The sequence below is a fragment of the Lissotriton vulgaris genome, chromosome 2_2 (genome assembly GCF_964263255.1).
Source record: "Lissotriton vulgaris chromosome 2_2, aLisVul1.2, whole genome shotgun sequence".
In the NCBI taxonomy this organism is placed as follows: Eukaryota; Metazoa; Chordata; class Amphibia; order Caudata; family Salamandridae; genus Lissotriton; species Lissotriton vulgaris.
Window position 1 is genome coordinate 156,269,741 of NC_141688.1, and position 24,624 is coordinate 156,294,364.

Below are 24,624 nucleotides of genomic sequence, written 5' to 3' on the forward strand. Positions count from 1 at the left end.
GGTGGTGCAATGGAAAGCCAACATGGATTGGTGTATGTTCAGGAAAAAGACGGTCTATGTTGCCAGGGGTAAGCCTAAAAAGTGGCTGAAGGTGTGGGGGGCCTGGAACGCATACAGGGGAGACATTTGTGTGCCCCCGGAACCTGTCCCGTTGGATGAACATTTGTCGCCATAGCCTGTGACACCAACTGTACCACGTTGTAACTTTTATCCTGTTTTCTCCTCTCCCCCCTCCTCTTCCCTGGTCTATTCTCCTGTTTCCATGCTTGTGTTCCTGATGCTCCCACCTGCCCCTCCAACAAAGCTTCGCTGGTTTCTTCTACTCCGTTGCCACTCTCTTTGCGTCTTTCTGGCGCTTTTTCTTTTTCTTCCTTTATGTTCCTTTATGAAACTACAAAACAATAAAATCAACCTTCATTGTACTGTGACACTGATTCTTGCACTATTGTTCTCCTGCTTCATTATGCTGCCTTGCCTCCGGGATGTCAGGCTAAATAGCTGTGTGCACTGTTTCAAATAAAGGTTTCAAAAATAAAAAATAAAAAAAAATGAAAAAAATCCTCAGTTCGCTTCATCCCTCATGAAACGCATAAACAATTTCTTGACACTATTTTGCAAATACATTTTACTGACTATTGGAGGCTCTCCCATCCTGACACTTAGGATTATTCTTTTTTCTCTCCTCTTCACACATCTTTCTCTCAATTGGACTATTTTTTTTTGTCTCAATCCCTATCCTAAAATTTACTATCTTCCTCTATTGAACCCATAGGTATTACGGACCATGCCCCCATTATATCAGACCTTGATTTGCTTCTGCTGCGTCCTAAGCCATCTCGTTGGCGCTTTAACAGCACACTTCTTACTGATCCTAATTTCTCCTCCTCCTTCTGCTCTTTTACTAAGGACTTCTTTCTACTTAATTCTGATCCCAGTACCCCTTCTCATATCCTCTGGGACTCCTTTAAAGCCACAGCACGAGGATTCATTATTGATTTTGTTTCTAGGAAAAAGAAGCAATATCTTCAGAAATGTAAATCCTTCCTAGCATATATAAAATCTTTAGAACATAAATTTTACACCTCTTCGGATAAACATATGTCACCAGATCTTTTAGGTGCAAAATTAGAATTGAATAAATTCACTACTGATAATGCATCTTCTATTCTCCTTCGTAGTAGCGCTTGTTACTATGGTGGTCGTAATAAATCCGGCAAACTCTTAGCTAATTATCTTAAATCTCGTAAAGAAAGCACTCCTATAGAATGCATTTACTCTCCTGATAATACTCTCCTACATAAAGATAAGGAAATACTTGACCAATTTCAATTGTTTTATCAGCAGCTCTACACTCCAGAGTCTCCTCCTATCCCTCTCTTATTCAGGATTATTTTGAGAAGCTTCCTAAACCTTCCAACTCTCATCTCAATTTTCCAGACCTTGAACTTGATCTCTCACTACATGAGCTCTCTGTGGCTTTGACATCCTTTACTAGAGGTAAAACACCTGGTCCCGATGGTTTTCCAGTTGTATTTTATTTACACTTCTCTGATCTTTTACTACCCAAACTCTTAACACTTTATCAATCATTTTACTCTTCTGGTAAGGCTGATGGTACTTTTCAGGATGCCACCATTTGTCTTATTCCAAAAGATGGCCGTGATCCCAAATTTTGTAAACATTATCGCCCGATCTCTTTAGTTAATGTGGACTATAAGTTGTTTGCTAAATTAATTGCGTTGCGCTTAGACCCCTTAATGCCAAATCTTATTGGCAAGAAGCAATATGGCTTTGTTAAAGGCAGACTCACCTCTGATAACTCTCATCTTTTTCTTAATGTTTTGAATAAAGCCCCATCTCTATCTTTTCCATTGGCCGCAATCTCTCATGACGCGGAATGAGTTTTTGACAGGGACGATTGAGCTTTTTTGTTTGCTTCTTTACATTGGCATGGCTTTGGTCCCAAGTTCATATCTCTTATATCTTTGTTATATTCTGCATCCAAAGCTTCAGTGCTTGTAAATGGTCAACTTTCTTCATCCTTTACTCTTCAACGAGGAGTTCATCAAGGCTGCCCATTATCTCCACTTCTTTTTATTTTAGCCCTTGAACCGTTTCTCTCTACTATTCGTAACAATAATTCCATTTCTGGTTTTTCCTATGGTGACAATCAATTGAAACTCTCTGCATATGCAGATGATATTCTTTTGTTTATTTCTAATGCAGAAATATCCATTTCCCCTTTTCTATCTGAATACGACTCCTTTTCTCTAGCCTCAGGTTATAAGATTAACTCGGATAAGACTGAAATTCTTCCTTTAACCAAGTCTTCTGTTCCTCACCTTTTCTCCTCGAGTGGCTTTGCCTGGAATAGTTTGAAGATTAAATATAGTTATTTGGTTTTCCAACTCTATTTCCTCTTCAGTTAAACTGAATATGTCTGCAAACTTGTCCCGAATTGATCACCTCTTCTCCTCCTGGAATCCTCTTTTTCTTTCCTGGTGGGGCCAATAGGATTCAATTAAAATGATGATAGCCCCTATTCTAATTTATATTTTTTCCATGTTACCGGTTTATATTCCTGCCCTTTATTTTAAACGTATTGCTTCCTCCCTTTCAAAGTTTCTTTGGAAGAATAAGAAATCTAGAATCTCTCTAGTTGCCCTTCGTAAATCTAACACTAATGGTGGAGTTAAATTTCCAGATTTCTGCCTCTACTATAAATCCTTTTCTCTACGCCAGACATCGCGATGGCTTTCACCAGAACCTTCCCTTTTTTCTCCTCATTGAACAAAATGTATTACTACCCTTTTCTATCGGTGAAGTGGTACGCTTCTCTGCCAAATCTCCGATACTTAATTTCTTTTATTCAAGCATACTTCTTCTCTTTTAAAACCCTTGATTCACACGTGAATCTTTTTTAAACACCCCCATTTGGTATAACTCACTTATCCTTTTTAATAACAGGCCCATTGTTTGGAACTCTTGGAGATTAAAGGGCGTCATGGGGGTTAACCATCTCTTTGATGGGTTATTACTTTGCTCTTTTCCTCAATTTCAACTTTTATTCAACTGTCCACGTTCTTTTCTGCAGAAATGTACTACTCTTATGGCAATATTTCTTGATTGTTTTTATTCTCTTCCTTCCTCAGCCTTAATATTACCTCAACCTCCTCTTCTTAAAATACTGACTTCTCTCCCTAAAGCATCTCCTATTTATAAATCTTTCTCCTCTCCTAATCCAGATCGTGCTAAAACTAAACTGTAGCTTGCTTGGGAAGCGGATTTAGATTGTACTTGGTCTATTGCTCTCTGGGACAAACTCTGGTCCAGATCTTTAAAGATTTCTCGTTCTGCTTCTCTCACTCAATCTTTATTTTATTTCAGTCATAGACTTTATCTTTCTTCTCTTTCTTTGTCTCGATTCATACCCTCTTCTGATTCTAAATGCTGGACTTGTGGTGCTTTACATGCTGATCTCCTACATCTGCTCTTTTCCTGTCCTGTTGTTTCTGCTTTTTGGGACAAAGTTTGGTCATATCTTTCTCGCATCTTTACACTCTCTTTTCCATACTCCATTACTCTTCTCTTTCTGGGTAGTCTTTCAGATTCCTTGGAGCTCGCTGTACACTCACATGGTCTCTTTGATCTCATGCTTACTCTTGCATTTCAACACATTTCTTCCAATTGGAAATCCCTCACAAATATTTCCATACAGGGTTGGTGGCACACTTTATGTCACGTTCACAGGCTGGGTGTCACCTTTGCCTCTTCTTGCAAACCAATACCTAACACTGATCTCTACTGGTTACCTCTCACCACATATCTGGATCGCTTTTCTTTGAAAAAATCTACTCATGTCAGCTCAGAAAATTTTAAACCTCCTTGAAGGACTTCTGCTCTCTCCTTCTTGTTATTTTATCTTTTACAGGTTTCACATGTTTCGGCAACTTTTTATGCTGTATATTTTGTATTGGAACTCTGTACCATCTGCTTATATGCCGTAATTATTCTTAATTTAATATTTTGCAATGTTAGTGCCTTTCCCCCCTTCCCCTTCTCTCCCCTTTTTCCTTTCTTTAAAATCCCCATAAAATGCGTTTTTGACTTCTAATCATAATGTTCCCTGCTATGTTTCAACAATTTAGTTGCCCTACTGATGTCTTTGTTTGCTTATAATCTTTCTTCAATAAAGCTTTTCAAACATAAAAAAGCAATGAAAATGTACAGAGAGGGCTGTCACTCCTTGATATACAACTTCAACTAGTTCATTTTTTTTATTCATGCAGGTTATCCAAAGATGGAGAACTCACAAGAAAAGTAGGTGAAAGTAAAGGGCCCATTTAGAGCGTAGAGACATTTAAATGCTGCCAATAAGCTAGGTGGTTCATCTGCCTTTGATAAATGTACGCCCCCTGCCAGTCTTTAAATAACACACTCTGAGAATCCCTTCAAAGGTCCCTACTTCCTAAGCAAATATACATTTTTAATGATAATAATATTTATGTCATGAAATTAAATTCAAGCTGAAATAAATTACTTTATAAATAAAAATAGAGTATGCTAGCACTCATCCTGAAAGGGGAAGGTGTAGCACCCAGTTATCTTGCATTACATTAATTTATATTTAACTAAAGTCAAATAAATACAAGTAGGTAACCTAACCCCGACCTTAAATATAACCTAGTAAAGTCAAATACTTAATCATAGCGTCAGTGTTTTTATATAATAAAATAAAATACATGAAAACAAAATATAAACATTGCCAGCATCCACATCTTACTTAATTTTGTGCTGTTCAGTGCAGCACACATGGAAAGTCAGAAATGTTTGGAGAAAGAAACACATTTCTCCAAGTTAACCCCTCCCTTAAAGAGGTGTTATTTTGGGAGTAAAACACTGTATACTACTGTTAGTAGAGATGGCTTTCCATAAAAAACCATGGGTACTTGCATGGGAATGCCCATGTACCACCAATGGAACACCTCCCAACGTCCTGATCTTTCATGGGTACCTTAATAGTGGATTAAAAGCATAAGTTTGTAGTGAATTCTGACTGCATGTATAGCTTTAAACTAAACCACGTTGATACTCACATAAACCTTTGCTGATCCAAGCACCTTTTCTATCAGACATATTCTTGCAGCAAGATTTGACGAAATCCTCATAAGTCACTGTGGCAAGACCATTTATGCTGCCCGCAACTGTGCTATAATTACAGATAAACAGAAAACAAAACTAAACAACAAAGCGGACAATCACTGAACATCAGGGTTGCATGTTCCAAACGTTGATATAGATGTCTTTAGCTTACAATTCATCTAGAAAATCAGCATATTTAAACTTTCTCTGCAGTAAGTGAACCTCCGAATCCATGTCAATACATATTGTGTTCTGATTCAGACATTCCAGGTATTTTTCACATTATGTATCATTTTGCGATGTGACCTGTGTACAATTGGTTGCATCGCAAAATCTCCAGCCGCGTTGGGTGTATTGCAGAATGACCTGCCTGGTGAAGTTAAACTAGTCTGCTCTTTGTTTGTGAATCCTTCTGGTTGGCTACAGGAATGTTGGTCTGAAAGTTAGATAAGAAAACTATCACTCTCTCTCATTTTTTTTTGTAAGTAACAGGCGTTCCCTAAAATAATCTATGCTACTTTAAGTGTGCCTTTTGGAAAATCTTCATAGGAGGCATGCAGTGAAATGATGACGAGGGAAAATTATTGTTAATTTCCCCTTGGCATTGTCTGTTGGAAAACCCCTCCCCCATTCTGTTGAAATCCCCCCCAACCCGGCCCGCTGCCCCACCGCACGCCGCGGCTGCAACATAGATTTGTATATATGGATCCTAGCTCTTTACTAGGCTCATACTGTTCATTCCTGCACTTTAAGGACTACTATCCTACTCTGGTTTTGTACAACTCCTACAACCCTCGTATCTGAACCATTTATGAATCTTAAAAAAAGCAAATGACCTTGTGTTCTGTGACACCTCAATGATGACTGTACGCGATGGCATAAACAGATTTTGTGCAATGTGATATGACATAGCATAATGTTTATACAAGTGCAATTTTACCCTTTCACTTTACACCTAAACAAATGCAATATAGGTAAGACATTTGTAATAGAGAAAATGAACTGTATAAATAACATTGACTATTCGCAAATAATAAATGACAGTCACGACTTGGGGCCAGATGTACTAACGTTTTTTGCGGGCCCAAATCGGTTTTAGACTTGTTTGAGACTGCAAAAAACGTGTGGCAAATGTACAAACCTTTTTTGCGAGTTGTAAATCAATTTGGAACTCACAAAATAGGATTAGCGATTCGCTATTAGGAAGGGGCGTTCCAAGGGTGTCCTTTTCTAATAGCGACTCCTGAAGCTATGTATGACAAAACAGTCACAGTTTACGGGGTCCGCAGGGGAAACCTTTCCTTTGTGAGTGTCTCTCAAAAAAGGGCAGGCAGTGGTCCCAAGGACTGACTGCCTTTAAAAAATTAAACTGAAAAGTTTAATTTAAATTTTTTTAAATGCATTCCTTTTCCCTTTAAGGAAAACAGGCTGCATTATAAAAAAAAAATATGGGCCAGATGTATCAAGATACACTTTTGCGATTCTCAAATAGCGATTTTTTAAGGAATCGCTATTTGAGAATTGCAAAATGGTATGTATGTAGAAATTCGCAATTTTTTAGCGATTTCTTAAAATTCCTTAATTGCGATTAGAAAATTGCTAATCGCAATTAAGGAATAATTTCCCATTCCTTTCTATGGGCCAGGAGGCCCATAGGAATGAATGTGAAATAATTCTCAATTTGCGATTTGCAATTTGCTAATCGCAAATTGAGAATAATTTCAAGGGTGCAAGGGTGTCCAAAGGACATCCTGTTGCACCCCTGAAATAAGCATGGGTTCACATGTGGTGCACATACATACCCAAAGGACATGTATGTGCATTACATGGCACTTTGAAAAATGCAAAAAATTGGCATTTTTCAAGGAATTCTCAAATTACCGCCAACTTGAAGTTGGTGGTAATTTGCGAATCCTTAGGGACAATTAGCAATTTTTTTTGCATCATACATTGCATTTAAGGATTCGCAAATTTTGCGATTCCTTACATGCAATTGCAAAATAAGGAATCGCAAATTTGCGATTCCTTATTTTGCACTGACATTTGCTACATACATACCATTTTGCTCAAACTGCGAATTTCGGCGTTTGCGAACCCATTTGAGCTACATACATCTGGCCCTATATGCTTTATTTATTAGCAGTCCCAGACATGGTGGTCTGCTGACCCCAGCAGGCCACCATCCCTGGGAGTGCCAGCCATTCCCAATGTGCTCGCAAATTGTGACAGCTTCAATAATATGCATTAGGCATGAAATTTGCGACCCCATTTGGAATCTCAAACAGTGTCTCAGACACTTTTGTGCATCCCAATTTGCGAGTCACAAATGCGACGCAATTTGCGATTAGCAAATTGGTGGGTCGTAAATCTGGCCTGTGGTTCACTGCAATAAAAAAAAACTGTAGAATTGTCCATGTGCAACACTTTAGAAGGAAATCAAAGCTTTAATAACAGATTGATGTATTTTTTTGATTGAAGCTTCAAAAGACCTCTATGAGAAAAACAGACTTGCTCTCTCCATGTATTAGGTCAGCCTCATAGACAGTGGTTAATAGACAGCTGGGCTTATTTATATATAGCCACTTGTTATCCACGTCATGTATGATTTGTACTTGTTTTAAAATTGGTTATCTCAGTCGGCAGATGTTGTGCTCCATGCTTTTGAAATGTGCTGCAATGGATGGAGTGATACATTACAGAGATAAACAACAGCAAAAACTAAAATTTCAAGGGAGACACTATAGATTACAAACTTGATGAAATGTATAATTGAGGTTTATGCTAAGAAAATACAAACTAGAACTGAACCACACACCCAGGATAATGATTCTTCAACATCTGAGAATGTTATGTTATTTGAATTCATACGGTGCGCAAATACCAGAAGGTGTCTTGGTGCTAACCATCCAGAAGCAAACTAGTTCACCATTCATTAAATACCCAGATCTTCAGGACTTTTTGAAAGGATGTTAAGGATGGAAGATTTCTAATGGAGAAAGGAAGGGTGTTCCAGAGTTTCGTAGCACCCACTGAGAGGTTTCTGCCGCCCCAATTAGCCTTGTAAAATCTCTGAAAGAGCATTAGTTTTGCCCCATCAGACCTAAGACATTCGTTTGGGGAGTATAAATTTAATGATCGTCTCATGAACTGAGGACTGGTACCATGAAGCGCCTTGTATGTGACACATAAGGCCTAAAACGTAATGCCTGGAAGACAATGCAATCTCCAAAGTTGCTTGCCTATTGATTGAAACTTGGGGATCCACAGCAGGAGCCTTGCAGCTGCATTCTGGATCATCTTCAATCTATGTAGCTGCTTCGCAGGCATTCCGAGATAAAGCCCATGGCAGTAGTCCAGTTTAGCCATGACTAGCAAAGTAATCACCATTTTCCTGCTGTCTACTGACATCAAAGGTAGAATTTTCTTGATCACCTTGAGTAGAAAAAAACTGGCTAATGAGACTGCTTTGACTTTAGCTTCAAAGTTTAGTTTCTTATCTATAATCACTCCCAGATTTTTTTCTTTGGTGACCAAGATTGGTACTGCTCCCAATTTATCGATCCACCAGTTAGGGGAGTAATTGCCAAACACGATTACCTCTGTTGTTCCTGAATTAAGCTTGAGGCAGTGTGAGCTCATCCATGAGTTGACTGCCAGCATGCAATCTCTAAATCTTGTGACTGGTGGCCTTGCATTTTACAAATGGACAAAACAATGTGAGTGTCGTCCGCGTGAGATGTTAAACCTATCCAGAGCATCTGATTAATGCGCCCAGTTCAGATACATATACGTTGAAAAGCGTAGGACTCATTGAAGAGCCCTGACTGACCACACATGGGAGAGTGAAAGACTCGGAATCATAATTGCCCAAGGCAACCGATTGTATCCTACCGGATAGAAAAGAGAAGATTAAAGCTTACACATTGTCCATAATGCCCAATGAGTTTAGACAGGCAAGTAACAGGTTATGGTCGGCAGTGTCGAATGCTGCCAACAGGGCGGGAAGAATAAGGGCAAGAGCACCACCTGCATCTAAGACTGCTATGATTTATTCGGTTGCTTTTATCAGGGTAGTGTTGGTGCTGTGCTCTGCCCTGAATCCTAATTGAAATTCATCCAAGAAGTTGTATTCATGTAAATATCATTTAATTTGATTATTCATAACTTTTTCCACCAGTATGGCTTGAGCTGGGAGATGTGAAATGAGCCTGTAATTATTAGGATCAGCTTCATCAAAATTTCATTTTTTCAAAAGAGGCAAAATCGATTACCCTCTTCCAGATGAAGGGAAAAACACCCTCCATAAACATAGAGTTAAACATTGAGGTTAAGCTGGGGCCGAGGATCTCAGGAACTTGTTTAAACATTGAAGGGGGAAGAGGGATGTAGGGAGAGCCAGATTTGGGCTGTAAAATATGGGTGGTTACCTCATCCACCGTTACTGATCTAAATACTTCGAAGACCGGAGCATTTTGGTGTCACAGGATTACTACGTCGCGAATCTCTGACCTAGTCCCATTGTCAAAGGTAGTATAAATTTGTTCCACTTTGTTTTGAAAGTGTTGAGGTAGTGAGTTACAGAAGTCCTGAGAATGATTTTTCACTACCTTTTAAGGGAGTGTAGACAGATTGGTTACCACGCGAAACAGCTCTTAAGTGGAATTTCCCAACTCTTTAATTTGTTTGGAAAAATAGGAGCGTTTTTCCGTCAAAATTAGAATTTTATAGTCAGTTAATACAATCTTATACTTAGCGAGTTTGTGATCATTATGGTTTAATCTCCAACATCTCTCTTGTCTTCTACACTCTTGCTTTTTTAAGGTTAAGGTTTCTGAAAACCAGGGGGGCTGTTGGGGTTTTTCTATTGCTTAAAGTTTTTTGAAGGGGAGCTATATTATCAGCTGTTCGCATGAGCCATTGATGAAAATGAGAGGAGGCCTGTTCTGCCTTTTCTGGCATTTTTATTTGAGAGCGCAAAAGATGGAGTCTAAGCAGGGGGTTGCCGACCTGTTTCTAGTTGTTGTAGGATCTGACTGTCCTGTTAGATATATTCGGTTGGTCCTTGAGCGTACTACTAAGCTAAAAGATAACCACAACATGGTCAGTCCAGGTCTGAGGTAGGGTCTCCATAATATTGATTAAATCATTGTTGGTAAAGGTGCCATCCAGGGTATGGCCTGCCCGATGTGTAGGGCCATTTACCCTTTGGTCTAAGCCTGCCAGTGTAAGGGTATCAAGTAAGGAAACAGTATGTATGTCAGTGACAGCCTCTAAATGGAAATTGAAGTCATCTAAGATATGAAAACTGTTTTCAAGGGCGTAGGTTTCAAGGAGTGTGTTAAGGGATGTAAGAAAACCATCTTTTGCCCCAGGGGGATGAAAAAGCAACAGCCCTTTAAATGTGAAAAGGTTAATTATCTTAAGATTGAAAAAGAAAGCGTGCGTGCAGTCTTGAGAGGGTATAGGCTCAAAGAGGCTGTGTAAGTATCATTGATAGATCAAAGCTAGCCCTCCGCCTGTTTTGTGAGTTCTATCATGTCTGAATACCGTGAAACCCAGTGCGACAGCAATACAGAATGCAAATCGATGAGGGATTCCCAGGGCAACAATTCCAGCCAATGCAACAAACAAAGCAACCAATGAGGAATCTTCAGAGAGAGCTTCAACCTACACTAGATCTAAAACAATTGATGTGCCTTTTTTACACATAAGTCCTGCCAGAAATGAACGACCAGAAGGGGACACTGCACCCAAAGAAATAAGCAGAGTAACTAGAAGTCAAACAAAAAGAATCTTCTAATTAACATCTCTAAAAAAGAATTTACTGCAGTAAAACTGGAGATACTACAGAGGGGGACCTATTCTGTCATCACATATCAATCAAATAAATTAAAAGCAGAGGGTAGTAGATCCTATGAATGTTCATACAATATCGTTAATGGATAATCATCCAAAAAAGAAGATAAAGGGACACTATTAAATCTGAATACCAAATGTACTTTTCAAGCTCCCATGAGCCGCAGACCATTCAACACCTTTGAAACTATGATAAAAAAGCAAATTAGAGAAACTTTCAGTTACAAAAAACTGCCTCATTGTAATATGGCCAAAAAGAGACATGGATTGATCAAACAAATGTCATCAGATCCGTCGACAGAATTTTGTTCCGCTAACAAGGGTGGAGTTTTAGAAATTATGGATACGGCGGTACCATGTCAGGGAGGTGAGAATGATGAGACTTCTCAGGCTAAGGTGTTGGGCACAGCAGGAGCATGCCTGGCAAGGTGGTGTTCAAGTGGTGAGATGCGGTCACCTTAGATGCCAGAGAGATTCTCAGTGACGGATGGGGTTAGTTATAGAGTTTGAGGACTTTTAGCCAAGGGGGAGTAAAACAGGAGTGTTAATAACAGGTGAAGTATGTTATTAGAGCTACCATGTATGTGTGAACCTTTTGTCCGAATCACCAGGGTGGAGGTGTTCTTCCAGCATATGGGCTATGAGGCTCCATTTAGAATGTATCATGGCGTGCAATGTCAGAGGACAAATGGCCAGAATCACTGTGTTGACTGAATCGGGAAGTGGGTAGCCTTAAGATTTCTTTCCACTAGGTTGCTGTGAGGGGGCAGGACCACCAGATGTGGAGGAAATTGCCGGTTGCCAATTTGCATCTCCAGCATAGCAGAGAGGTGGTTTGGTAGGGGCAAACGAGCCGGGGTCTATTACAACAGAGTCAATAGTTTACATGCAGTTTTATATTTGGCTATGCCCCTATACAATTTGGGGATGTCTTGTCAGAGCTGGTCCCACTGCTTCTGGAAGATACCCACAGCAGCATTGTCATGCCATTGAGTTTGTTCCGAGTCCCAGAGGCGCCTGCAGACCACCACACGGTCCAAGTGGTACCAGTGTTTCTCATTCTCTTGAGCCACCGATTCTGAGAAATAGCATAGATGAGCTAATCAGTAATATTCAAGGAGATTTAGGAATGTCAGACCCCCCCGGTCCCTGAGGAGCATCAGTATGGAGTTAGAGAGTTTCAGACGTTAACCCTCCCCAGATAAAATTCCAGATATCCCAGTGGTGATTAAGAATAGATTCCAAAAGATGACGTTAGGGGTGAGGTGCAGTCCAAGATAATTTATAGATTTTGGAGCCCATTGAAAAGGGGTGAGGGCCAGTAAGTCAGGAAGGTTGTTTTTGAGAAATGTCAGGTTGAGGGTATGCGATTTAGCCATAATTATCGTGAAGCCAGAGGCTTTTTCAAAGTCATTTAGCAACGTGACTTGAGTGGGAGTGCTGCTGAGTGAGGGCCAGCTAGAGATCGTCTGCGAATAGGGCCACTGTATGTTTATGTCTGTCAAAGGGGATGCCAGAGATGTGCTTGGCCTGGGGGATGTGAATCGCAAGTGGTTCCACCACCAGAGGAAGAGTAAGGGCATTGGCGAGCAGCCCTGCTTAGTGCTGCGTGCCAGATGGATCAGTTGGGAGGAGTGTCCATTAGTGCGGATAGTGGCAGTGGGCGCAGCATATTCTGACATGATTTTAGAGATCAGGCAAGGGCCCGGGGCAATCTTAGCAAGGGTGTCCCGCAGGAAGCACTAGTCGACATGGTTGAAGACCTTCTCTGCATCAAGTGATAGAAGGCAGTTGGATATATTAAGCTGTTGGGCTTTGTCCATTATGTGTGCAAGATGGTGAATGCTATCTACTAACTGTTTCTGCTGGATTAGCCTCACTTGGTCCCAGGGGGATAAGACTCCAGTCAGTTCACAAGAATCTTGGTGTAGGTCTTAGAGACAGTGTTGAGGAGAACGATCTGGTGGTAAAATGCACACAGTGTAGGATTCTTACCAGGTTTGAGTACGAGAACCTGCCATTGTGGGTGTGAGGCTTGTGTCTGACATAAAGAAGTTGAATTGAGCCAACAAGTGCTCTTGAAATTGAGGGAGGAATTTGTGACAAAACATCACGGGGAGGACAATCAGGACCAGGAGTTTTGCATAACCAGTTATTCCCTAAATGCTCTTTGGAGCTCAGTTAAGGTGATGGGAGCTTCCAGTCACCATCGGTGGATGGCAGGTGCAGTGGAACTGCCTCGTCTAGACTGATCTCTAGATGGGCATGGTCACCAATGGAGATGTCTGACAGACAGAATGAGTCCAAGCTCCATAGAAGCATGGGGATGAGGAAAAGGTTTTCAGTGCAGAAGTATGAGGAGTGTTTGTGGGAATAAAGGAGTAATCTCAGACGCGAGCATGGCAAAACCGCCAGGCGTCTTTCAAGTCCAGGTCTGTAAGATCTCATTTGAGGGAAGTAGACATCACACCCATACCCTGGTAGGAAGCGGAACTGTGTTGTAGTTTGTGGTCCCATACAAGATTAAAGTTGCCCTCCACCGCCATGTCCCCAATTACCAGCATTGAATAGTCCCCCAGGATGGCCATGAGGTAGGAATCTTGGGACTTGATTTGGGGTGTAAATATGGAGGAGGGTGAGAGGTTGGGGTCCCCGTTGTACAGTAATATAGGAAGTGGCCGTTATCGCCCCTCATCGCTTTTAGTATCTTAGAGTAAAAGGATGCCTTGCAGAGTATAGCTACGCCAGCAGTTTTAGTTGTGGCGTGCACCCAGTAGCTAAGAGGGTACTTTGGGTGGGACATTCGAGGAGCATCATAACCGAGTAAGTGGATTTCCTGCAAGAATATACAATTAGGGTCCTGCATAATGTGGTAGCACCAATCCTGAAAGCCTTGGGAAGGGTAAAGAGAGGCAGGTTTCTGGTGTCCAACCTGTAGCAGTAGTGTCAGGTGACATGAGGGGTGGGTACATCAGGACAAGTCTTCATAGTGTGCTCGACAACCTAGGAAAGGGAAAAATAGAAATAGTCAAGAATACAGCATGCAACCAACATTGCCTAACTACTCAATTCCAGTCCTGGAATGTCCAGTGTACCTGCAAGGAGGCCATTCAAGAGAAGTCACTCCCCTACACATTGAATTGAGGGGGCTGTGTGGAAGGATGGAGATTCAGAGGGCCCGATTCACAGAACTAACAACATCCTAAACTTACTTCTTTTGGTATTCACAGAAGTTAGGATTTTGTCTTAAGTTTGTCTTAAGACAGACCTAAGACAGACTTAAGACAATATCCTAACTTAAGTCTGTCTTAAGTCTGTCTTAAGTCTGTCTTAAGACAAACTTAAGGCAAAATCCTAACTTCTGTAAATACCAAAAGTAGTAAGTTTAGGATTTTGTCTTAAGATAGTTCTGTGAATTGGGCCCAGAGACTCTGGGTCCTGCTGCTGACAGTGGCTGAGGTTGGAGAACAGCCTGGGAGGGGCCCCAGCAGTCCGGGGGTAGCAAGGCAGTGCATTTTAGCATTAACACCACCCGGGCTATTGCTGTGGGCCCAAAGGGGGCACTAGAGGGCTCTGACCCAGTCATGGGGGCCAGAGGTTGGCATCTGGAGACCAAGCATGTTGCGGCATGTAGTAGCAGTGTATCAGTTCCTGGAGAATGTAACTAGTCTGCTGTTGTCAGATGACGGAAGGCAGAGGATCCTACGGTATACAGAGCCAGACGTCAGATTGCATATGTATTGGATGATGTCCTGTTTGGCTTCCTGAGAGGCCACGTCCCTTTTGTGCTTGCAAAGGCGAGAGGACTGCAACATGGCCCACTGCGGTTTCAAAGGTGGCCGGATGAGAGAGCATGGCAAGTCCTCTCCGTCCTCATCCTAAGCCAAGCCTCTTTCAGGGAGTGAATAGCTCTGTGCGCCAGCCCTCCCAGGTAAAGTTGAGCGCAAATGAGTGGCCCAATTGATATTGCATGTTAAGATCCCTTCGTATATCAGTGATGGGCTTAAAGTTTCTGCACCTTCCCAGGGTGATCAGTGCAATGTCTTGGAAGAGTTGGACCGTGTAGCCTTGAAAAACAATTCCCACCATTTTCCGCAAGGACGGCCTCCATTTTGGTAAAGAAATGGACCCTTGTAACCAGTGAGCCCTGTCCAATGCGGCAGTGAGGCAACATTTTGACCACTGATCACGTAGAGGAGGTAGGCAGTGAAGGTCATTAAGTCTGTGCCCTCCTGTTCACCCTGGAAAGCCCCGGATGCAAATGTTATTCCTCCTTCTTCTATTCCGCAGAACTTCCTGCTTGAGATACACTTCAATTTGCAGTTCCTCCAGGACTGTGACTCTGCACCAAAGTGTTTGTTTATTAATTGTCATGTTACCTCTAAATTATGTAAACATCTAACCAATGTTTTGTCTCCTTTTATCATTGCATTACATGAATTGCAATACCGAATTACAGTCTACAGTTTCTCAAAAAGAATGGGGTACATCTTTATCTGTACTACCTGTAAATGACATATGGTTACTATGTACTAAAGCAGCAAGCATTTTATTGAACATGAGGGAAGATACAATTAATCTAAAATAAACTTAAATACTGGCGTCACATTTCTAAAGTATGGTATGTAAAATGTGATTATATGTCAAGACCCGGAGACCAATATTGCCACCACTCAGCAGCATGTTAAAAGCTTCTAGAATATAGAACGTCAAACAAGCTTTTCCAAGATAATAAAATACCCCTCAACCAGTCCTCTTCCTTTTTTTATTGATGCTCCTCTTGAAGATAAGTATAACTTCATGGCCTCTTTACTAAGGTTAATGTATGTTGAGTCTTGATCTTCTGGTCTGCTCAGAATGAAAGGAGAAGTGTTTTTTATCATTAGTTGTGTAGTTGACATTATTTAATAGATGGTCAGAGCAATTTCGAGTGATTTAAACATGATCTGTCTTTTATAATTCAATGTTTGGTTTAATTACCTAGATCTCCGAGTTGGGCAGTAATTTTGCTCGACCACCTTGGGAAATTAGCAATTTTTATTTTTGTTTTAAAGGCTTCTTGGGGGTCTTACCATTTTTTCCTTATCTCCGTAGGGCCTAACCAATTTTTTCCGGTCGGCCTCTCGAAGTAACGTTGCCATGGGCACCCTCCCATGCAATGTCTTGCCTGATGACAGCTGAGCCTTGTGACGTCCGCCCGGAGAGTTCTCTCTCGGGAATGCTCACACGCTCCTGTGAGCGCATCTTGTTGCCCATAGTTTCATCACCGCATTCCAGGGCTCATGTGCATGACGTTTTATACATGCGTACAAGTCTCTAGAGCTTGCATCTTCTTTTGACTTGTACGGCAGATCAGATTTAATTTCTCTTTCTTTTTGGACCTGCTGCTAGCCCTTAGTCGGCTCTTCTTAGAATGTTCATGTTCTGGTAGCCGGCACTTCGTTATTTCAGTCAGTTTTGACATGAAGTGACGAGCACTAGTACCAGATTAGATTTTTTTTTCCACTTTGGAAGAAGGTTGTTTTGCATTTCATAAGAAGGAACTGATGATTTCTGTGGGACTTTTTTTTATAACAAGAGTGCATATATATATAGTGTATATTATGTTTGGTAAACTATTATTTCTATATTGAATTTTCTTGGGCTTTGTAGCGTTTCACAATTATACTACAATATTATACTTTCTAGGCCATTGCAGGTTTTCATAACTATTTTTCGTCTAAAGCATGGAGTAAGGCGAAGGCTCAAGGGGTCTTTCTTTGGAGGAGAAACTTAATTCCACGGGCATCAAAGAAGGGCAGGATAATGGTCCGCTTTATGAAAGTGCTTTAATAGCAAAAGAGCATAGACACAAAGTTGTGGTTTGCGATGAGTCCTCTGGGAGTGAGGAGTTGGAATTAAGTTGTACATCAGATTTTGACTCTGAGGATGATGAGCCTATGCAAGAAAGTTGCCAACAGACGTCAGCATGAGTAAAGATGATGTACGACTCTTTGGGTCTGAAAATGTCCGACCCATTACTAATCAAACATCCTCTATCTCCTGAGTGGACATGCTCAGATCATGTGGCAGAATATTTACAGTATTGTATTTGCAGAGAGATATCAAAAGAAATACATGTTCGCCTAAGGTTGGAGTGCCCACAACCCTCCATTGCTTAGAAGGTGTTGGCCAGAACTTGATACAGAGAATATTGCTTTAATTGCAAAGGGGGGACTCGACCCCAGGAAGGGTATAGCTAAGGGACTCAGATCCTGTCAGGACAGATTATTGGACGTGGTTGGCCTACTTACAAAAATGTTCCACATGGCTGATTAGGCGTATGTTTCATAGAATAATATTGATGTTGATGAGTTACACATCAGTGGGTTCAGAGAACGGACTGCCTAATAGGTAATGCAAATATGGCGCTTTCTAATAAATGGAGAAAGAGTGTTTTGCTTAAGATAGATACTAAATTGGTGGATATTAAGCAGGAAGGTCCATCAGCTAATGATCTCCTTTTCGGAGAGGCATTTATTAAAGACCTATCAAGGTATGTGGGCTCCTTTGGCTCATTAAAAAAATTTAGAAGGATATCAAGAACATTTTAAACAGCATGTTTTTGGTTCAGCTGGGAGAACAAGGAGCTGGTTCCCTGGCTGAGGGCAAGGTATCACCAGAGGCTCTTTCTCACACGGCTACAAAGGTTATCAAGGACAACAATCCTTCTGTGGAGGGGGAGGTTTTTAGAGAGCGATGGGGAAGGTATAACAGTGGGATTACCTGGCAAGTCAAGACCCTCCTCTTGTCCTCCTAAAATTGGTGGGCAGACTTGCCAGATTTGATCAAAAATGGTTGTCAATAACAAGAGATCCCTAGGCTTTGGAAACTCTTCAGAGGTTTCTAATAGAGCTTGTAGTTTGTCCGAGTCAAGCCTGCTTGTCAAGAAATATAACATTTCTGAAAAAACAGATGAATATGATAGACATAGAAGTTCAGGAGTTAATAAAGAAAGGAGCTATTGTGAGGGAAAGAGATCAGTTAGATGGTTTTTTAAGCAATATCTTTCTTGTTGAAAAGAAAGACAAAGGTATGCGTCTAGTAATAAACTTGCGAGCACTGAACGATTGGGTAGTTTTCCATAATTTCAAGATAGAAGGGATTCACCTATTGAAGTATATGTTGTTAAAAAGAGACTGGATGACACACTTGGATCGGAAGGATGCCTACCTTACTGTTCCAATATGGACACACTATCACATTTTTTGGAGGTTTGTGTTAAAAAATAATATGTGGAACTTTTCGGCTTGTTGTCACCTTAGCGGTGCTTTACAAAGGTCCTTTGATCTGTATCAGCCTAACTGAGATAAACAGGTGTGTATCTGATTATTTACCATATTTAGATAATGGATCAGCAAAGGAGAGAACTATTATCTCATACGAAACTAGCAGTGCACCACAAACCCAATTTCTAGGACACAGTAGAGTGTGTTTTGAGGATACCAAAAGAAACATTTAAAGGGATTTGCAAGGAGTTAGGAAATGCACTTAGGTCAAACTGTGTTTCTTTGAGGATGTTAACATGCATTGTAGGTCTATTACCTACCTATCAGACTATTTTTCTGGGACCTTTACATTACAGGGCATTACAGAGACTAAAGGCCTTTCATTTGAGGAATAGTTTGAAATTGGTTCTCCCAGGAAGCGGAAAAGGAGTTAACCTGGTAGCTAACGAATATGGAAGTATGGAATGGGTGTGCAATTTTTGGAGAAAATGCAGATTTAATTGTGAAAGCAGATTGGAAGGCTAAGGTGCAAGCTGTGGATTGCAGAGAACTGGAGGGTGTTGGACAGAGCAGGAAAAAAACCTACATAGAAATTGTTTAGAACTCTTTGAAGGTTCATTCGCAATAAAATATTTTGGGGATCAGACTGCCAAATGTTCAGTGATATTGAGAATGTAGAATGTGTCTGCAGTAAGGTATGTGAACAGGCTGGGAGGGCCACGTTCAAAGGGTTTGGTGGATCTAGCAAGAGTGTTCTGGGAGAATTGCATGCAAAGAGGCCTTTTTGTACAAGCAGAATGCATTCCAGGGACATCAAATTCAGTAGCAGATTGGTTCTCAATACATTTTTCTGACTCACGAGATTGGACACTAGACAAAACTGTATTCCTCAAATTGAATCAGTTGTGGGTCCCAAATCAGCTAGATCTTTTTGCAAACAGAATCAATACTCAGGTGAAGAGATTCTTCAGTTGGCACCCGGATCCGGAGGTGGTGGAATAGATGCTTTCCTCCAGGATTGGAGAGGCCTCCACCTGCATGCCTTTCCCCCATTTGTTATGGTAAGCAGAGTGACAGCGATGATTTGTAGGTGGGGGGAGACAGAGGTTGGAATGACCCCATTGTGGAGTTCTCATGCATGGTACCCTGTAATGTTAGAGATGAGTGGGGATTTTCTGGTACTTCTTCTGGTATTTCAAGGGATCTTGAGGGGACCTTGAGGGTACCTCAAGGAGAGGTACACGGTCTAGTAGAATCAGATCAACTTCAACTATTGGCATGGAAACTTTCAGGAGAATATGGAAAAAGCCAAGACTTTCATCAGAGGCTTCGTGACTCATCGAGGAGTCTTGGGCACCTGGAACTGAGAGGCCTACAGATCGGCCTGGAATAAAAGGAATAGTTAGTGTATTAAAAAGGGATTTAGGATCCTGTGTCAGCAGGTGTAGTTCAGGTCTTAAACTTTTTAACAGACTTGTTTTCTAATGGTTTAGCATACAGATCATTGAACTTGCATAGATCGGCTATTTCAGCACGCCACATATTTGTTAACGGTCTAACTGTTGGCCAGGATTTGATGGTAAAGAGATTGTTGAGAAGCATGAGGCTGGCTGAACCACCAGGTCATAGGTATACTGCCCTTTGGGATGCCTTGCACGTTCTACTTTTTCTGAAATCTTGGAATGTTAATACAGACTTAAATTTAAAAGAATTGTCCTTCAAATTGACTATTTTGCTGTGCTTGCTATCTTTCTGTAGTGTCCGATGTACGTACTTTGGAGATCTCAAGTCGATGTTTTGCACTTGAAGGTGTTTATTTTCAGATAAAGCCAGGGAACATAATCTAATTCCTCAACTATGTTTTATCTGTATTTGGATGATAGAGAAAATGTGTGTGTGGTGCGTTGTGTGAAGGAATACAAACCCAGAACTAGGTTGCTAAGACCCACTGGGGTGGAACAGTTACTGATTTCGTTCAGACATCCCCACAAGACTGTATCCTCACCCACTTTGGCGAGGTGGGTGAAATAAATGATGAAGAAGTGTGGTATAGGCATGAATATGGTTGGAGCGCATTCAGTTCGAGGTGCGGGTGCGTCTACAGCCTGTATGATTGGTGGAAATCTGCAAGTCATCTTACGATGTGTTGATTGGTCTACTGATTCTCTCTTTAGTTTTAATTTCGAACCTATTGAAAGTGCTGCAAGATGATTAGTAAATAAACTCTAAATTTGCATAATATTGGCCTCTGGGTCGTGACATAAAATGTAGATTTTCCACAGCCTTGGTGGGATGAACATCTGGATTTTAATAAAGACACAGAGGCTAATATTATCCCTTCCTATTTATACCTAACCCTGATGTTGTTTACTTTATCAATACAGGACACATTGAAGAAATAGATGGAGTATATTGAAATATCCCCTTTTCCATCTAAAGTGTTTAACAGAAGATTAATGTAAGAGTTTTGGAGGGAGGGACATGAGTAGTCAAATATTTATTCTGTATCTCAAGCAAGATATTTGACGTCCTGATTTTAGCTGCAACTACATGAATTATGGACTGGGTTTATTTTACTTTACATTTGTCTGATTTGCTAATTGTGATTTGGAGAGAATCACAATTAGGAAATCAGTAATCCTAATGTATGAAACACTTTTGAGTTTGAGTAGCAATTCCCAAGTGGGTTGCTAATAGACCTACTGCATGCAATATTAATGAGATAGGTCACAATTTGCGACTGATTAGGAATCACAGCAAGCCCGGTATCCAGGTCAGCAGACCAACAGGTCTGGGATTGCTTTTTAATAAAAAACAGTTTTATAAACTGGTGATGAAGTCTTACTGTTTTGCGATCAGAATTTGGTTGCAAAACATTTATACATACCATTCTGATTCGATATTTGGAAGGGACACCCCTTCTAAATACCAAGTCGGTATTTGGTAGCAAACGCAAATTACAATTTGGTACCAAATTACCAAATCGCAATTTGTAATAAGTCTTTTTTGCAATCGCAAACATTCCTGACTGTAAACAAGCTCTGTACATCTGGCCCTAACTCCCTTGGGGTATTAGATAGCCCTGTGACTATTTATTATATTTTTTAGTATATCCTATATATTTAGGCACTCAAATTTTTTCAATGCATCAAAACTTTAAAATTAGATATCATTGGTAATTTTAAAATGAGTAATTTTGTCTTTATATATACAAATGATATTTGAGGAATTATTGATTATGACTAGCTTCTTTCAATTCATTTTAATACATATTGTTAAAATCAGGAAATCCATTCCAGCAACAACAAAAAAACCTCCATTAAAATAATTTTGTTTTGGTTGACAGGAGTGACATTTTCCAGTACAGTTTATTGTTCCTAAAATGCTAACTTATATTTAAAACTTTGCAGGATTGAAAGGAGGTTTTTGTGCTTTTCAAATGCTTTTCAAATGCTGAATCAAGCCTAATTGTTTTGGGATGAGAAGTATGGGTTGACCAACATCTTGTAGCTATTAACACTGTGTGATCCGTTGCCAAAGCCAGATGGCCTGATTTAGATATTGCAGGGACTTGTCTCACTGCACTTTTTCTGCAGTCTTCCCACCCGCCTAAACATCGGTTTGACCTCCCAATTTAGATGTTGTCTGGCAATGGGTGAGAAGTCCGCCACAGTCCAGTCGACTCCAAAGGTTCTGAGCTCCCCGACCCAACAGCACCATGGGCTTCAGCAGTCAGCGGCGGTAGTCTAGCCACGAATCTCCCATCCACATTTCGATGTGGCCTGTTAAGAAGAGAGATCCTGCAGAAATCCCTCCTACTTTTGGATGGCAGAATGGCGAGAAAAGAGGTGATTACTCACCTATTTTCAGGGTTCAAACAGGGATTTCACCCTTTACACCGTCGTCCACCTCCTCACTATCCTGCTGCACCTCAACCACGACAGACGGACACCCTGTTTTAACCAAATCAAAGGTAGGTGTTTGTGTTGTGTGAGGGTGTACAATGGATGGAGTGTGTATGTTGTGTCCGTGCAATGTAGAATGTGAGAAGCATGCTCACTACACATTACATACATGAACTCATGGACTCATTCACAACATATATGTAATTTCCTTTTAAACAAAAATACCAGTTACATATCTGTGCACTCCCATTTCCTCACTCCATCAGGGTACCACCGCTCGGAGACTACGAGCTCCTCAGGAGCTTCTAAATCGGCTCAGCACAAGACCACAAGCTTGGTGTTGGCAGAGTACTGGGAGACAGGTGAATGACTGCCATGAGGCAGTGTCCTGTATACAAGCCCAACATCTAAATACAAAGGGAGGACTGCCTTGGGCACAGCAAAGGTTTTGGGACTACCACCATGGCGGACTGGCATTCGGACCACCAAAATCCAAATCAGGTCCAGAGAAATTGTACTTTTTATCTGACTAAGTTGTATCGTACGCTAAAGAAATATTATCAGGATATGCAAGATATCATGATATGCAGATATGTCGCTAAAGCATAATCAGTTCCTAGTGACCAGAGTTCATGATATTAGCTTTCACTACATCAAGGATTTTATGTTTAATGGTTTTACTCCACCAACCAAATTACAATTTCCTAATTTGATTAATGAAAGAAATATGTTGGTAGACTGAAATTCCCAAATAATTATAACTCAATGTTGTCAATGATGTCATTGAGCTGATGTTTTGCAGATTCCAATTGCTGGAGCTGCTGCTTAGTGACTTTGCAGGTCTCGTCAGCGGCTTAATTGTTGATGATACTGTTATCAGCGGTAGGTTTTGAAGAACACTGAGCAGAGCTCAGGAAGACCACCTTCACACGACGTGTTGTAGATAATCTGAAGGATACGCTATTACAGTGATTGTTCATTAACATGCTTTATTATGGTACTCTGGGACTCCCGCTTCGATGACGGTGAATGATTCAAGCGTGTGAATGATTCAAGCACGAGTACCTATTAAAGATGCAATACTTGAAAAACATTTTACCAGGCATAAACCTTCCTTTTTAATAGTTATGTCACCCCCAAGGTAGGTATTAAAGGCTCACATGGCAGGGTGCATGGTATTTACAATTGTGTCTGTTTGCCAGTTTCCAGGGCCACCTGGCAATGGCTTCTCTATGGGATTTGTATATTTCTTCCACACCTGGAAAATAAAGGGCTTTGGGTTTGAGGCAGGGTATTAGGCAGGATGTCTTGGCAGTTGTACTCCTCCGTTCCAGAGCTTCAGAGGGTAGCCTCAGGGCTTGCACATCTTCACTGACAAATGCAGCTCACACCCTGCCCTCCAGTACATTGGTTTCTGGATGTTCTCTCCGGTCTCGATCTACACTGAGGCTCTTTACCTGCTACAATTCCATACTACCGCTTTCTCACTTGCGGTGATCCCTTGCTGATGCGGCAATGAATGTCTAATTTTAGACAAGTATTGGTTTTGGTGAAATACCAATGATTATCAGAAGTGCTATTTTGCACAGAGATATTGATTTTGTGATGACTCATATTCACTGTGTTCTAAGATGTCTTGCCAGTTGTAACTATACAACCGTTGGAACCTGCACTGGACTTCTATGGCGCCCCCGCTCTTATTCTGCTACATAGCCCTGCAGCTCAGCCCCCAGCAAGCAGGAAAAACTGCTTTCGGGAAAGACCTGCTACCTGCGACAACGGTACTGAGAGGCCGGAGGGGAGGAGCCTGGGATCGTTGCTGAGGTTGCCTGGTGGACTGGGACATCTGTGGGATTCTCTGTAGTCCCCCGAGTGGGGCACATGTCCTCCGAGCTTCCCCTTCACCCGATGTCTGCTATATGAATAACAAAGCCGAGAGAGTCCAAAGGGCATGCAGCTTGCGGACGAATGCACTACAGGGACTGACACGGAAGAACCTCCAGTCGGGGAGACCCTGCTACAATGAGTGCCTCTGTCTTCCAACCCAACTCCCTAAAATGATCCTCATAAGAATGCCCTTGTGCAAAGCACTTCTACTCCCCTTGTTGGGGATGGATCCAGCATCTTTGCCCTGGAGTGTCAGAGATCCCTTTGAGAGAGTCCATAGTGACAAAGGTACCGTATCCTAACCTGCCAGATGTCGGACACTGTATTCATGCTGGGTTTTCTACCTCCTCCCCCCACCTATTCCTCCTTCAGTCTTCTGAGTGTGCCCGTGACCAAAGCACTCCTCTTCCCTCATTGGAGGGGGATCCAGCATCTATGCCATGGAGTCTCAGCGACCCCGCTGAGAGAGTCCACCGCGGCAAGGGAATCACACATAACGGAGGACTGGGAATGACCCCTTTACCAAGGGGACCCATTTCCCACCCAGCCGGACGTCAGACACAGTT

The 24,624-nt window shown here is 41.3% G+C and overlaps 1 protein-coding gene across 1 annotated transcript in view; it reads right to left on the reverse strand.

The window, feature by feature from the left end:
* LOC147729176 (sodium-coupled monocarboxylate transporter 2-like) overlaps positions 1-24,624 on the reverse strand; it is a 514,719-nt gene that overhangs the window by 50,338 nt on the left and 439,757 nt on the right. Inside the window, exon 9 of the mRNA XM_086959489.1 lies at positions 5,097-5,209. Coding sequence (XP_086815615.1) covers positions 5,097-5,209 — 113 coding nt within the window. The remainder of the gene's footprint in view (positions 1-5,096; positions 5,210-24,624) is intronic.